A 12,663-nucleotide genomic window follows, 5' to 3' on the forward strand; every position below is an offset into this window, starting at 1 on the left:
TATTATCATTAAAATCATTCCTCTTCAGTAGAATATCTCCATAATGGAACAGGAAACAGGCGTAGCTCCACCCCTTTAGGTTTTTAGTTTCCGAGGACTGCTGCATCCATGATTATGATGCAGTGCTCGGTGGCCAGGTTCATCAGCTTGTGTTGTTCCCACCTCTTTCAGAGCCGCGTCGGAGCGGGACTGCAGGTCTGCGCGGGCCTCCCCCAGGCTCTGGAGCTGCCGCTCATGGGCCCCCCTGGCATCCTCCAGCTGGGAGCGCAGGTCCTGCAGCTCCCCGGTCAGGACCCCCACGCGGGCCTGGGTCACACACACACACACACACACACACACGGTGGGAGGGGGGAATTCAAAATGGTGGAAATTGCATGTTTAATTTTTTCTTCTTGTAATTGTGCTCAATTGTGGTTCTCAGCCTTTCTTGTGCCTGACCCCAAATTATTTTGCACTTTTTTAATATATAATTTATTTATATCTACTAATTTTAAACCGTCTGTAATATCAAAACTCCCTTGTAGTTGCTAATCATTAGGCACTGTACTCATTGAATTGTGATGGAAGATTTCCTAAAATCTCCAAACCTCTTGTTCTTAACAAATTTACTCCAAGGATGGGAAACAACAACCACAACGACAACAGTGTTGTAGCATCCCGACGAGTAGAACCCAAGCACTCTTGGTTGTACGACATCACCTGCTCCTGCTCCTTGTAGAGAGCTGCTTCCCTGCTCGTCCTCTCTGTGTCGCGGACAGCCGCTGTCAGCTCAGCCTGCAGGGCGGACACCTTGTCAGCCAGCACCGCCTTCTCCGCCTCCTTCAAGGACAGAGCCTGTTGAGGGAAGAGAAAGGCGTTACACAGAGCCACCGCATCTCCAACAAAGGTCTGCGTCCTGCTTGCTGATTTCAACTTTTCATCGGGCTGTCAGGAAGCTCAACTCTCTCAGCTCTCTACCCTCCCATCCCCTCTGGCCCCATGAACCCGTAATGTTCCTCATATTTCACATTTCAAACTATTTACTCTTTTAGGTTTATTTTATATACACCGTTTGGTTTTGCCTCACCTTTGAATAATTCCGAATTAATTTGCATTATTGAGAATGGATTTATTGTAAATATTACTTTTTTTTTTATTGTAAATATTACACCTGGACCTAATTTATAATTTTCTCCTTATTGCACAGTGTGTCAGAGACAAAACGCAATCTCGGTTCCTCTGTTTGCCTGGCACTTCTTTCGGAATTGTCCATAAAGACCTGCTGTTTCTCCGTCTCGGCCTGCAGCAGGCTCAGGTCCCGGTCGCGCTGCAGGCTCCGGGCCTCGTCCCTCAGCGCCTCCCGCTCCCTCTCGGCTCGGAGGAGCTGCTCCTCCTCCTCCTGCCGGTGCGTCCTCAGGAGCTCCTGGCTCTCCGTCTGCAGGCTGTGACGCAGGGCCTCCTGTGGAGCGGCGGAAGGACGCCCATATACGGGCAAGGCGTCAGCTTGCCCGTACATGGGCAACGCTATGGGCGACTCTCATCCAAAACCGAGTTTAGAGTGACATACTATACCACTAGGAGTGTGTGAGTGGGATTAGCTGTTCTGAAAATCTGCCTCTTGTGACGTCAAAAGTGGGCATGTCCACCTAGATGTTTCACGGATAGATGAGCATCGTTTGCTCCAGTCCACTGGGTAGGCTGGTAGACTGATCCATCCAGCTCACATCTAGGTGGACACGCCCCCTTGTGATGTCAGAAGAGGCCGATTTTCAAAACGGCTTGTAACGGCTAATCACCCTCACACCTGGTGGTATAATATGTCCCCTTTAACGTAGCGGTGAGATTGCGATCTATGAACTGCTTCGCTGACCTTCTCCGAGGCCAGTCGCTCCAGCTCCTCCTGGTGGTCGGACATGGCGCTGCACAGGGCAGTCTGGGCCTCTCGCTGGGCGGTGCTCAGGGCCAGGGAGAGGGTCTGCCGCTCCCTCTCACTCTGGGCCAGGGCGGTCTCCCCCTCCGAGCGCACTCGCCTCAGCTCGGCTGGGCATCGGAGAAAGGGGGTCACCGATCCCGTTTCAACAAACCAGTCCTCATCGATCAAACAACCTTTATTTGTGTAGCACTTTTCATTCAAGCAAATGTGCTTAATACAATCCCCCCCCCCCACTCTCCCACCCATCCATACTCCATACCTCGATACCTTGTGAAAATAAATAATTAAATAAATGGATTAATAAGTCGTTAATAAAGTCGTCGCCGGACTAAAAAGGTCGGTTTTTGAGTCATCTTGAAAATATCAACGCTTTCTGCGGCCCTCAGGTCGTCAGTCAGGGTGGTAACTCTCCAGTGACACGTCCGTGGTGGCTCCACTGACCTGTGACGGTCTCACAGCGCAGACTGACGTTCTGGTTCTCCGCTTCCAGCTGCTCCCTGCGAGACTCCAGCTGAGCCAGCTGCTGCTGCACCTCGAACAGGCTGGTCTCCAGGGCCTCGCGCTCCGACCTGCAGCCGGGCACAGGCACACACACACAGGCTGGTACCCTGGGGGTGGCCTCACTCTCCTTGTGTCGACACCCGAGGGATGTCTTTGAGCTCCATTATCAAGGTACACTTGAGTAACTTAAGTAGACCTGTGATTTAAGCTGAGTTAGCCAGCCAGATAGACACACAGATAATAAGACAAACACACACACACACACACACACACACACACACACACACACACACACACACACACACACACACACACACACACACACACACACACACACACACACACACACACACACACACACACACACACCTGAAGGCAGTCAGCTCCTCGGACAGCACGGCGTTCTCCCTCTCGGAGGCGGTCAGCTGGACCACCAGGGCGGCCCTCTCGCGGGCCAGGTCTGACCGGCCGCGGCCCACCTCCACCAGGGCCACCTCCTGTCTCTGGCCCTCCCCTCGGGCCAGGCTGAGCTCGGACCCCAGAGCACTCACCTCGCCACACAGCTGGGGATGGAATGAAGAGATGGAAACAAGATGATAGGATACCCACAGAGGCTAACACATCTAAAGGATGAAACTTTGGATTTTGATTTCTCCTAACTTCTTGTGATGCTCAAATTCAGGGGATTAATATGTTGGTTAAGTTATATCCATAATTCCGATAAAAAAACACAAAACTACAAATTATTTACTGCCATTATTTTGACTGAACTACAACGGGTGTCCTTGGCATTAAGCTTCTGTACCGCGGCTACACCGGGTTAACTGTTTGACAAATTTCTTCGGAACTAAATCAACCCCATCAGCTGAACCACCGCTGTCATCACCCCTCACCTGGGTGACTTTGTCCTGCAGCTTGAGCCTCTCGGCCCGGAGGCCGTGGAGCTCCGTGTCCACCGACGCCCTGCCGTGCTCCGCGTCCTGCAGGGACCGCTGCAGGACCCCCTGGGTGGAGTCCAGCTCCAGGCGGTCCTGCTCCAGCCGCACCAGCTCGTCGCGCAGGGTCAGCTTCTCCTGCTCCGCCTCCCGCCTCTGGGTCTGCAGCAGAGCCTTGTCCTCCTCCAGCTGAGGGAGCAGAGAAGGTACCCCCCCCCCCCCCGGGATCAATCCCTGCTGAGGTCCGCTCTGTGCTACGCATTACCCCTGGACACATGGACACTGATGATTTCACATTTCTGTCTGGCACTGGACACTTTAGACACTGGATAGGGTATATAATGGTAAGAAATGGTCTAAGAATGTACTGTAAATGTCAACTGAGGTAGTTTGAGGTAGTCTCCCTCAACAAGTGTTGATATTGTTGAAAATTACAGTTTGCATTTACATTGCCTTTTCACCCTATTGTGTTTAAATATACATGATAATAACATACAAATGGTTTTCATATTTATTTATTTTATTTTATTTTACTTTACTTTACAGGCACATGTGTCTGGCCTCTATCGTTTCATCCAATTTACAGCAAATCACAACACTTGATCTGATGTGGGGCGGGTTTGACACAGCGTTTTCTGCTCATTGGGTCTCCATCGTACCTGCATGACGAGGTTGTTGAGGTCGGTCTTGTCGTGTGCCAGGCCCTCGTTGATATTGCTCATCTTGGCCAAGGAGTCCCTAAGACCCGCCTCCTCTGACTGGAGCTTGTGTAGCATGAGTGACAGGTCGCCGTTCCTGCTCTCGGCCTGCAGACAACGGAAGGATGTCATTCAGAAGGGGAGGTCTCCATGTGTCGTGTTGCAGTGTCACTAACAAAAAAATTATTTGTACCCGGGTCAGGGCCTCTGACATCTGGGCCTTCTCTCCCTCCAGCAGCTGTCTCTCTACCTCCCCCTGCTGGCAGGCCTCACGCACTGTGGACAGCTCGCCCCGCTGGACAGAGGCCCGGTTCTCGCTCTGCTCCAGCTGTCGCTGACTGCAAGGAAATTAAATTAAAACTTGGGAGCAATAACTCTGTATTAAGTAGTGGAAAATAGTGAACTGGGATTTGCTACAATGTGTGTGTGTGGCCATGCGTGCGCGCCGTGCAGGGATTTGTGTGTGTGTGTGTGTGTGTGCGTGTGCGTGCGTGCGTGCGTGCGTGTGTGCGTGTGCGTCCTCAAAAGGGACTTCCATGAGCTGACGTACGTCCTATGGGTCTCCGCCTTGGCCCGGTCCCTCTCCTGAAGGGCCGCCTCTCTCTCCTCCCTCTCGTGGTCCCTCTCTCGCTGGGCGGACGCCACAGACAGCTGCAGCTTCTCGTAGTCCATCTGCAGCATGTGTGCGCTGCTCTGGGCCGCCTGGGCCACCAGCTCCAGGTTCCCCTTCCCACTGGGACACACACACACACACACACACACACACACACACACACACACACACACACACACACACACACACACACACACACACACACACACACACACACACAAACCACCACCAGTTGAATATAAGGAAGAAGATAGGCAGAGGAACAGACTCATATAATAGAGGAACCTTTTGGTTTTTGTATCCTTCAACCCAGCAAAACAAAGCTTCAGCAAGCAGCGGGTAGGAAGCGACAGGTCCAAAGCAGACCAAACAGGTGGTACCTACCTTGTGAGCGCGTCTCTCTCCAGCTTCAGGCGGTCCCTCTCCCTCTGCCCGGTCTCCCTCTCCCTATGCGCCGTGTCTCTCTCGCCCTGCAGGGCCTGGTTCCTCAGCTCCAGGTCCTTCCGTCCGGCCTCGGCGTCGGCCAGCTGCCTGCGGAGCTGCAGGGCCGACGCCTGGGCCGAGGTCAGGCGCCCTCTGGCCTCCTGGGGAACCACAGACAGGAGGCCTGGTGAGGGGAGGGCTGCTTAACTGGGTGTTACTGGTTGATACTGGGGGACTGGGAGTCAATGGATGTTGTCTCATCACATCCGGGGTTGATTAGTTGAATAAATGCATGAGGCAATGATGCTAGAAAATCAATCAGCTGGAGTGGGGGGTTAAACTATTATAGAGGAACGACCCAACTGTAAATATTTTAGAGAAGCCGGTTCAAAGTGAAATCCTCTATCAGCCGTCACTGCACAGAGTTTCCATACTGTTTTGGCTCCGTTTCATCTTCAAAAGCGACATTAGAGTCCTGTGATGAGACTGAGGGCGTTGGATCAGCGCGCTGCGAACAATAGAAAGAGCCACACACAGGTGCCCCCCCCCCCCCCCCTGCAGAGACAAAGGGACCCGGGCCGGGCCTGCTACCTGCAGCTGGAGCTGTCTGCTGGCCGCGGCGGAGCGCAGGGCAGACAGGCCGGCCTCTGGGAGCAGGGTCATGGAGGGGGAGGTGGGGGGGGTGGAGGTGGTGGTGGCGGTGGCGGTGCGGGACGGAGAGGAGGTGCGGCGAGGGGACATGGAGCGGAGAACAGAGGATCCACGGAGCAGAGACAGCAGAATCTCCCCCGAGTTGTCCTGGTCCGCCTCTGAAGAGGACTCCCCCTCAGACAGGACGGACTGCCGGCAACAAGGAGGAACGTTAGGGGTTTGGTTGGGGTCTGGTGAGCGCAACCAAGCTTGGGTACAGATACATCATACATTTTATTATTATCTTGAATATAAGAGGTAGGGAGACGACCAAATGGTGGCAGTTTGATATTAGACCTAAATTACCATAAACTATTCATCGATTTTGAATGTGCTTCACATGATATTTTAGTGAGCGTTCTTTTATCCAAACATATATTTTTCATATTTAAACGACGATGGTGATAATATATTCCTCAACGCATTGAGCGTGGCTCATCACTACGAGCACAGCCTCACCTGGGCGATGTCCCGCAGGGTGTCGACCAGCGCCTCCGTCTGCGCTCTCATGGTCTGCATGTCTGCCTCGCTGTGGCCGAGCTGCTCCTGGGAACACACGCACAGTGGCAGGTTGAAGCCCGCAGACCCCCCGCGGCCCCCCCTTGGCAGAGCGCCGGGCCGACGGCGCGCCTTACCTCCAGTCTCCGGCCCAGGGCCGCCAGCTCTCGCTCTTTCTCCTCCACCTGAGCTTTGAGTCGCTCCCTCTCTCGCACAGAGTCCGAAAACCTGCGGGATGAACGTCGGTTACTGGGTATGTTACAGCTCACCCACATCAGATGAATATATATAATATGCTTCTCTTTTTTTTTTTACTTATATGTGAAATAATTTGACATCGTTTTTTTGGTTTATTGATTTTTTGTGCTTTTCATTTTGTTTTGAGTTTTGATGTGTTTGGTTGTTATTGATATGTCTGAAATCAATTGAATCAAATCAAATCAAATCAAATCTCTACACCTTTATCTTCTGAAACGGATTCAATTAGTAAATTCAGTTAAAATTAATTAATAATATGTTGTTCAAATCTGTAATTTGAACAACGGACGGACCTTCAAAACCCTTCAAGACACCATGTTTATCGCTACGGTCCACACAGAACTGAAGGTCACACCTTCATCACAACTGCTCATCACATCCCTGGCTCCTCTGACCTGATGTTGAGCTGCTCCGTTCTGGTCTGGAGGCCGGTGAACTCGGCCAGCCGCTCTCCGAGCTGCAGCTCCAGCTGGTCCCGCAGCGTCGCGTCGCGCTCCAGGGCCAGGGCGGCGCTGTCCTGCCGGCGGTGCAGCGTGCTGGACAGGCCCGCGCAGGACGCCTGCGTGGCCTGGGAGGCCCGGGCCAGCTCGTTACGCATGTCCGACAGGTCCCTGAGGAACACCCCCCCGAGAACGCCACGTTAGGAACTCACAAGGTAGCTGATGGACAGCTGGGGGATTCATCCAGAATGTTAGCGATGGAACAGAGAGGAGACGGGAAAGCTTAAAGGTGACATATTATGCCACCAGGTTTGAGTGTGATTAGCCATTACGAAAAGGTTTTGAAAATCTGCCTCTTCTGACATCACAAGTGGGCGTGTCCACCTAGATGTGTGCTGGATAGATCCGTCTACCGGCCTAAGGAGAGGACTGTAGCAAACGATAATAATAATAATAATAATAATACATTTAATTTAGAGGCGCCTTTCAAGACACCCAAGGTCACCTTACAGAGCATATAGTCATCTCCACGATGCTCATCTATCCGTCATACATCGAGGTGGACACTGGACACGCCCGCTTTTATGAATTACTTTTTTGACACAATTCGGAAATTCGTGGCTTTTCTACAACCACATGTCCGCGTGAGCTCTCACCTCTCGGTGTTGCTCTTCAGCTCACAGACGTGCCTCCGGAAGCCGACCACCTGTCGCCATAGCAGCAGCAGGCGACTGTGCTCGCTATTGAAGTAGCTGTGGAAGGACTGGATGGGAGGAGACCTGGTGATTAGACCCAACATCTCCTGCCTCCACTCCTTCAACCTAAAAAAAACCTGCGGAGGCAATCATGCATTTGCGTCCCAACCTCTTCCTCTCTCCTCCAATCAGTCTCCTTTTGGTCCAGTTCCTCCCGGGCCTTGGTCCAATCCGCAGTGAGTCTGCGTATGTCTTGACTGAGGGCCTCGTTGGCCAGCCCCGCCTGCTCTAGCTGCTCCCTCAGCATGGCGTTCACCGAGGACAGGCTGCTGCTCCTGTGACGGCAACGAGGAACGGGTCACCTTCAAGGCCTTCAATTGTATCATAGCATACATTCCAATAGAGAAGGTCTGAATACTGATGCAGAATCTTAAAAGGTACATATTATACCACCAGGTGTGAGTGTGATTAGCCCTGACAAGCCGTGACATCTGCCTCAAAACGGCAAACATCTAGGTGGACACGCCCACTTGTGATGTCAGAAGAGGCAGATTTTCAAAACGGCTTGTAACGGCTAATCACACTCACACATGATGGTATAATATGTCACCTTTAAGGAATTTCCCATCCGGTGGATCAATAAAGTTGTTATCTATCGATCTATCAATCTATCTATCTACAGTCTGCTCAGCGCATGTGAACAGCATGTGAACAGCATGGGAACAGCATGTGAAAAGCATGCAATCGCACGACGACTGTCAAGCACCTCTGATGTTCCTCCTCCAGTCTAATCAAAGCGTCCTCCAGATTGCCGCCGCCGTCATCCTCGTGTTGACCTGAACCGTTGTCCTGCAGCGTGGGAGGGGTCAAAACACACGAGAGAAGGAACGCATTACGAGACGCACCGCTTCCAAGCGGCAGGCGAGCCACGAGGGAGGACAGGTAGAGCGAAGCGGCAGGCGGCTCGACTCACCCTGGAGCCGTGCTGCTCCAGCTCAGCGCTCCTCTCCTGTAAGGCGTGCTCCAGATCCCCACACTTCCTCTTGTACTGGAGCACCTGGTACAGGACGAGGATTAGACGTCGGGTGTTCATGGTGGTTTTGTAACAACTAATCACTCTCACACCTGGTGGTCTAACATGCCACCTTAAAGTGATTATTAGGGGCGTGTTACTACCTTGGCTTGCAGTTTCTGCACCAGCTGCGCCTGCCTCTGCTGGCCCTCCTGATAGGCCGCCAGCTTGCGTTTGTACGCCGCCTGCTCGTCGTCCAGGCGCCGGCGCAGGTCCACGTTCTGCTGCGCCACGCTGCCGCTCTCGCTGCCCGCGTCCCCCGTGTCGAGGCACAGCGCCTGCTCCAGCTGGGGGTTTACGGTGGATCAAAGGGGACATCGATTGCTTTTGTCTTGATTTTCTGATTAATTTGACCGGTTTCGAATACGATATTTACAGATTTTCTATTTTATTAATAAAGCTGTTGAAACCATTTTTAAACCTATTCTATAACTATATCATATAACTATGATTACTATAACTTCTTAATAAGTCATCCGACTACCCCGTCTAAAATAAAAAACTGAAAACAACTAACCTAGATTCCTTTACTTCAACTGCAATATTACCTGCATGGCCATATTTGGGTTTGAAGGTATCTTTTGAACCACAAAGTGGCCCCACAGACCTCTGTTGTTTCCTGATCTAATGTGTGCATCCAAACCAAACACTTGTGCCCCTTCATAGTTTTTCAAGGGTAAACTATTAGGGGTAAACGTATCCAACCATTTTATTCCTAGTAAAATCGTATCTTGGATTTCCTCAATACCATTGCAGTGTAAAAGGGACTCGTCCCATGCTTTCATACACACTGAGCAGGCTGCACCTAGTAATGCTTCATCTACATGCAATGACCACCCACCAGACCCCTTCCCTCCCCACTTCAGACCCCCTGTTTACAATCACCATGGGTAACCGCTGCCATGACAACATGCCACTTCAGTCCATTCCATACCCCTGTATCCAAGGAGACCAGAAATGTCTCATGAACAGACAAAGAGACGACGTAAAAGACAGAAAAAAGGCCTGTGGCCGGGGTCTACAGCTGGTCTTGTTATTTAAAATGTCCATTTAACTGCATACCTAGCAGCGAAACGTAAGGAACGCAGCACTCAGACAACGGTTAACGATATAGCCCCCCCCCCCCCGTAAGACCTGTGTGGTCTGCGTCCGGCTGCCCTGTCTTACCCGCTCGCTTATGGCGCCATACTTGATGGCGAGCTCGTCGCGGTCGGCCCTGCTGTTGGCCAACAGGTCCTCCACCCGGCCCAGCTCTGCCTGCAGCACCCGGTTCTCCTCCTGCAGGGACATGACGGAGGACATCGCTCCTGCTGCTGAGACAGAGAGAGAGAGAGAGAGAGGGGGGGGGAGAGAGACAGAGAGAGAGAGAGAGACAGAGACAGAGAGAGAGAGAGGGGGGGGGGGGGAGAGAGACAGAGAGAGAGAGAGAGAGAGAGACAGAGACAGAGACAGAGACAGAGACAGAGACAGAGACAGAGAGAGAGAGAGAGAGAGAGCGAGAGAGAGTGAGTGATAGAGAAAGAGAGAGCGACAGAGAGACAGAGAAAGACAGACAGACAGACAAACAAACAGACAGACAGACAGACAGACAGACAGACAGACAGACAGACAGACAGACAGAGAGAGAGATAGAGAAAGAGCGAGAGACACAGAGAGAGAGAGAGAGAGAGAGAGAGAGAGAGAGAGAGAGAGAGAGAGAGAGACAGACAGAGACAGAGAAAGACAGACAGACAGACAGACAAACAAACAAACAAACAGACAGACAGACAGACAGACAGACAGACAGACAGACAGACAGACAGACAGACAGACAGACAGACAGAGATAGAGAAAGAGCGAGAGACACAGAGAGAGAGAGAGAGAGAGAGAGAGAGAGAGAGAGAGAGAGAGAGAGAGAGAGAGAGAGAGAGACGTAAGACGGGGATGATGATAGTGAGTGTGATGATGATGACGATGATGATGATGATGATGAGGGTGAGGATGATGATGACACTCACAGCCCTCGCTGAGGTTCTTGGTGACGATTTCTCGGACGCGAGCGGGCAGACATGTAGCGAGGGCGTCCGGGGAGGGCCCTCGCACCGTCAGCCTCTTCTCCTCGGAGAGAACGCTCTCCTCCAGTCGCTAAAATAACAGATTCATTCAGACGACTTTGAGCATCAAAACAGTGATATTCATGCTTTTCGGGGATAAGAGAGTTCCTCTTACACTTGATATAAATACGTATACTGGGTCAAATAAAAAGTTTAACAAACTACAACACATAAAATAAGGTATTTAAAAAAGGTTTGAAAAAAATCTGGGCAAAACTCCCTAAAAACACAAACCCACTTTGTGCAAGCTAATATGTATGCACAGCATAAACCTACAAACTGATTAGTAATAAATCTTACACTATATGTTGTAGCAGCTCAAAAATAAGGGAAAATGCCTGGGATACATCACCTGTATTACAGAAACTAATTTGGAATCCGCGTCCGAATTGTCCGTGGAGCTCATTGTAGACAATATCACCTGGGTCTGAACCGCCGGCTATCTAATAGGATTAGACTCCAACCAACTGCTGAACATCGCGTGCTTTAGCTGTTTGATTCTTATCTGTGAGAAATCAGATTAGGTCTAATAATGTAGATGTTAGAGCCCATAAAGTTGGTACGTCTCTAAGGTAACTGTGGACGCACAGAGACCTCCCTGCGCCGGTCCGCTTTCCCCACGACTGGCAGGCAGAGATTGAGGAAGGCAGGATTATCAGGTTTAAAGAGGCACTACTCCCACCCACTCGGGCTCGTCCCACAGACACTTTCTGATGTACACAAAGATAGGACGAGAGGATGTGCGTATCTAAAAATATATATATATGTGAATGCACGCCCACCACAAATGCCGTCGCATCAAATTGCTCAAGGCTTTTAATTAAAATTATTTATTTACGTATTATTTAGTATTGATAAACATAAGAGTTATATTGTTTGGTCGTCTTTCTGAATTTTTTTATTCATAAAGTTTACTTTTAACCCTTGAGTGCGTGTAAATATCAGTTTTAGGCGGGGGGCACACCACCAGGAACCACCATGCACCACAGTCTTTTGATTTTGACAAATAGGCTACGTTCCCAGTTTACGCACTGTTCGACTTTTGGATATCAATTCCAGACATGGATCCAGTGCACTTCAACCACTTTATTACTATGATGATGATGTTGTCTTTTGCATCTAGTGGTGAAATATTGCCATAGTAGCAGCCGGGCGAAACGGAAACCGTCTTCAACAACTCAGCGAATATAAATGGCAATATATTATGACATTGTTTTTGTAAGCGTTAAGTAGCTATTGTGATACTATCTAACATAATATGCATGTAACAAGAAAGGACGCTCAATAAAATGTATAAAATGTCTAAAACATCGAACCCGGCTCTGCTAAGTTTGAGCATCGTCGCAGGGAGGAGGCGCTGTCCTGCAGCATCCAGCTCAGCCCTAAGGATGGCGATTCATTCCGCCAGGCTATTCGCTTTAACAATGAATACATTTTCAAACACTGCAGGATTGCTTTGAAAGGCTAGTAGTAAAAACCTGACAACCTACGAAATAGCTTCATAGCAATACAACTACCTCGCAATGAATCTCGTAAAAATATGTTACCTCAAATCAAAGCCAGCCAGCTGCACATGGCTTTACTTCACTCTTTGAGGTTTCCTGGAGTTAGTCTGAGGCGATGAAACTAAAGTGGGAAGTTGAAGACATGCCGTAACGGATCTTCCACATGCCCTGTTCCGGGGAGGGACTTCCTTTGCGCGGAATCATCTTGAGGAACTGCACCGTTATACTGCTATACTGTCTTGAGTCAATCAACCCCACGGCGATGAATCTCAGTTAGCGCAGTACAATCTACCTCCTTACGATTCATTTACTTCAACACGGTGGGGTTAT

The 12,663-nt window shown here is 50.5% G+C and overlaps 1 protein-coding gene across 3 annotated transcripts in view; it reads right to left on the bottom strand.

Moving 5' to 3' along the window:
* The window catches only part of LOC132471147 (rootletin-like), a 27,978-nt gene extending 15,458 nt beyond the window's left edge, over positions 1 to 12,520 (bottom strand). The window contains exons 1-23 of one of the 3 annotated variants that reach the window (XM_060070228.1): positions 12,376 to 12,520; positions 10,733 to 10,859; positions 9,903 to 10,048; positions 8,840 to 9,022; positions 8,637 to 8,720; positions 8,430 to 8,512; positions 7,833 to 7,998; positions 7,625 to 7,731; positions 6,924 to 7,139; positions 6,408 to 6,498; positions 6,232 to 6,318; positions 5,674 to 5,922; positions 5,044 to 5,243; positions 4,597 to 4,779; positions 4,240 to 4,384; positions 4,008 to 4,154; positions 3,307 to 3,537; positions 2,783 to 2,976; positions 2,354 to 2,481; positions 1,850 to 2,019; positions 1,259 to 1,438; positions 700 to 834; positions 163 to 306 (exon numbers count right to left, since the gene is read on the bottom strand). In XM_060070228.1, coding sequence (XP_059926211.1) covers positions 163 to 306; positions 700 to 834; positions 1,259 to 1,438; positions 1,850 to 2,019; positions 2,354 to 2,481; positions 2,783 to 2,976; positions 3,307 to 3,537; positions 4,008 to 4,154; positions 4,240 to 4,384; positions 4,597 to 4,779; positions 5,044 to 5,243; positions 5,674 to 5,922; positions 6,232 to 6,318; positions 6,408 to 6,498; positions 6,924 to 7,139; positions 7,625 to 7,731; positions 7,833 to 7,998; positions 8,430 to 8,512; positions 8,637 to 8,720; positions 8,840 to 9,022; positions 9,903 to 10,037 — 3,258 coding nt within the window. In that variant the 5' untranslated portion in view covers positions 10,038 to 10,048; positions 10,733 to 10,859; positions 12,376 to 12,520. The other 2 variants (XM_060070227.1, XM_060070226.1) reach the window with 2 other exon arrangements.
* Positions 12,521 to 12,663: the final 143 nt, after the last annotated feature.

This window comes from Gadus macrocephalus, chromosome 13, assembly GCF_031168955.1.
Source record: "Gadus macrocephalus chromosome 13, ASM3116895v1".
In the NCBI taxonomy this organism is placed as follows: Eukaryota; Metazoa; Chordata; class Actinopteri; order Gadiformes; family Gadidae; genus Gadus; species Gadus macrocephalus.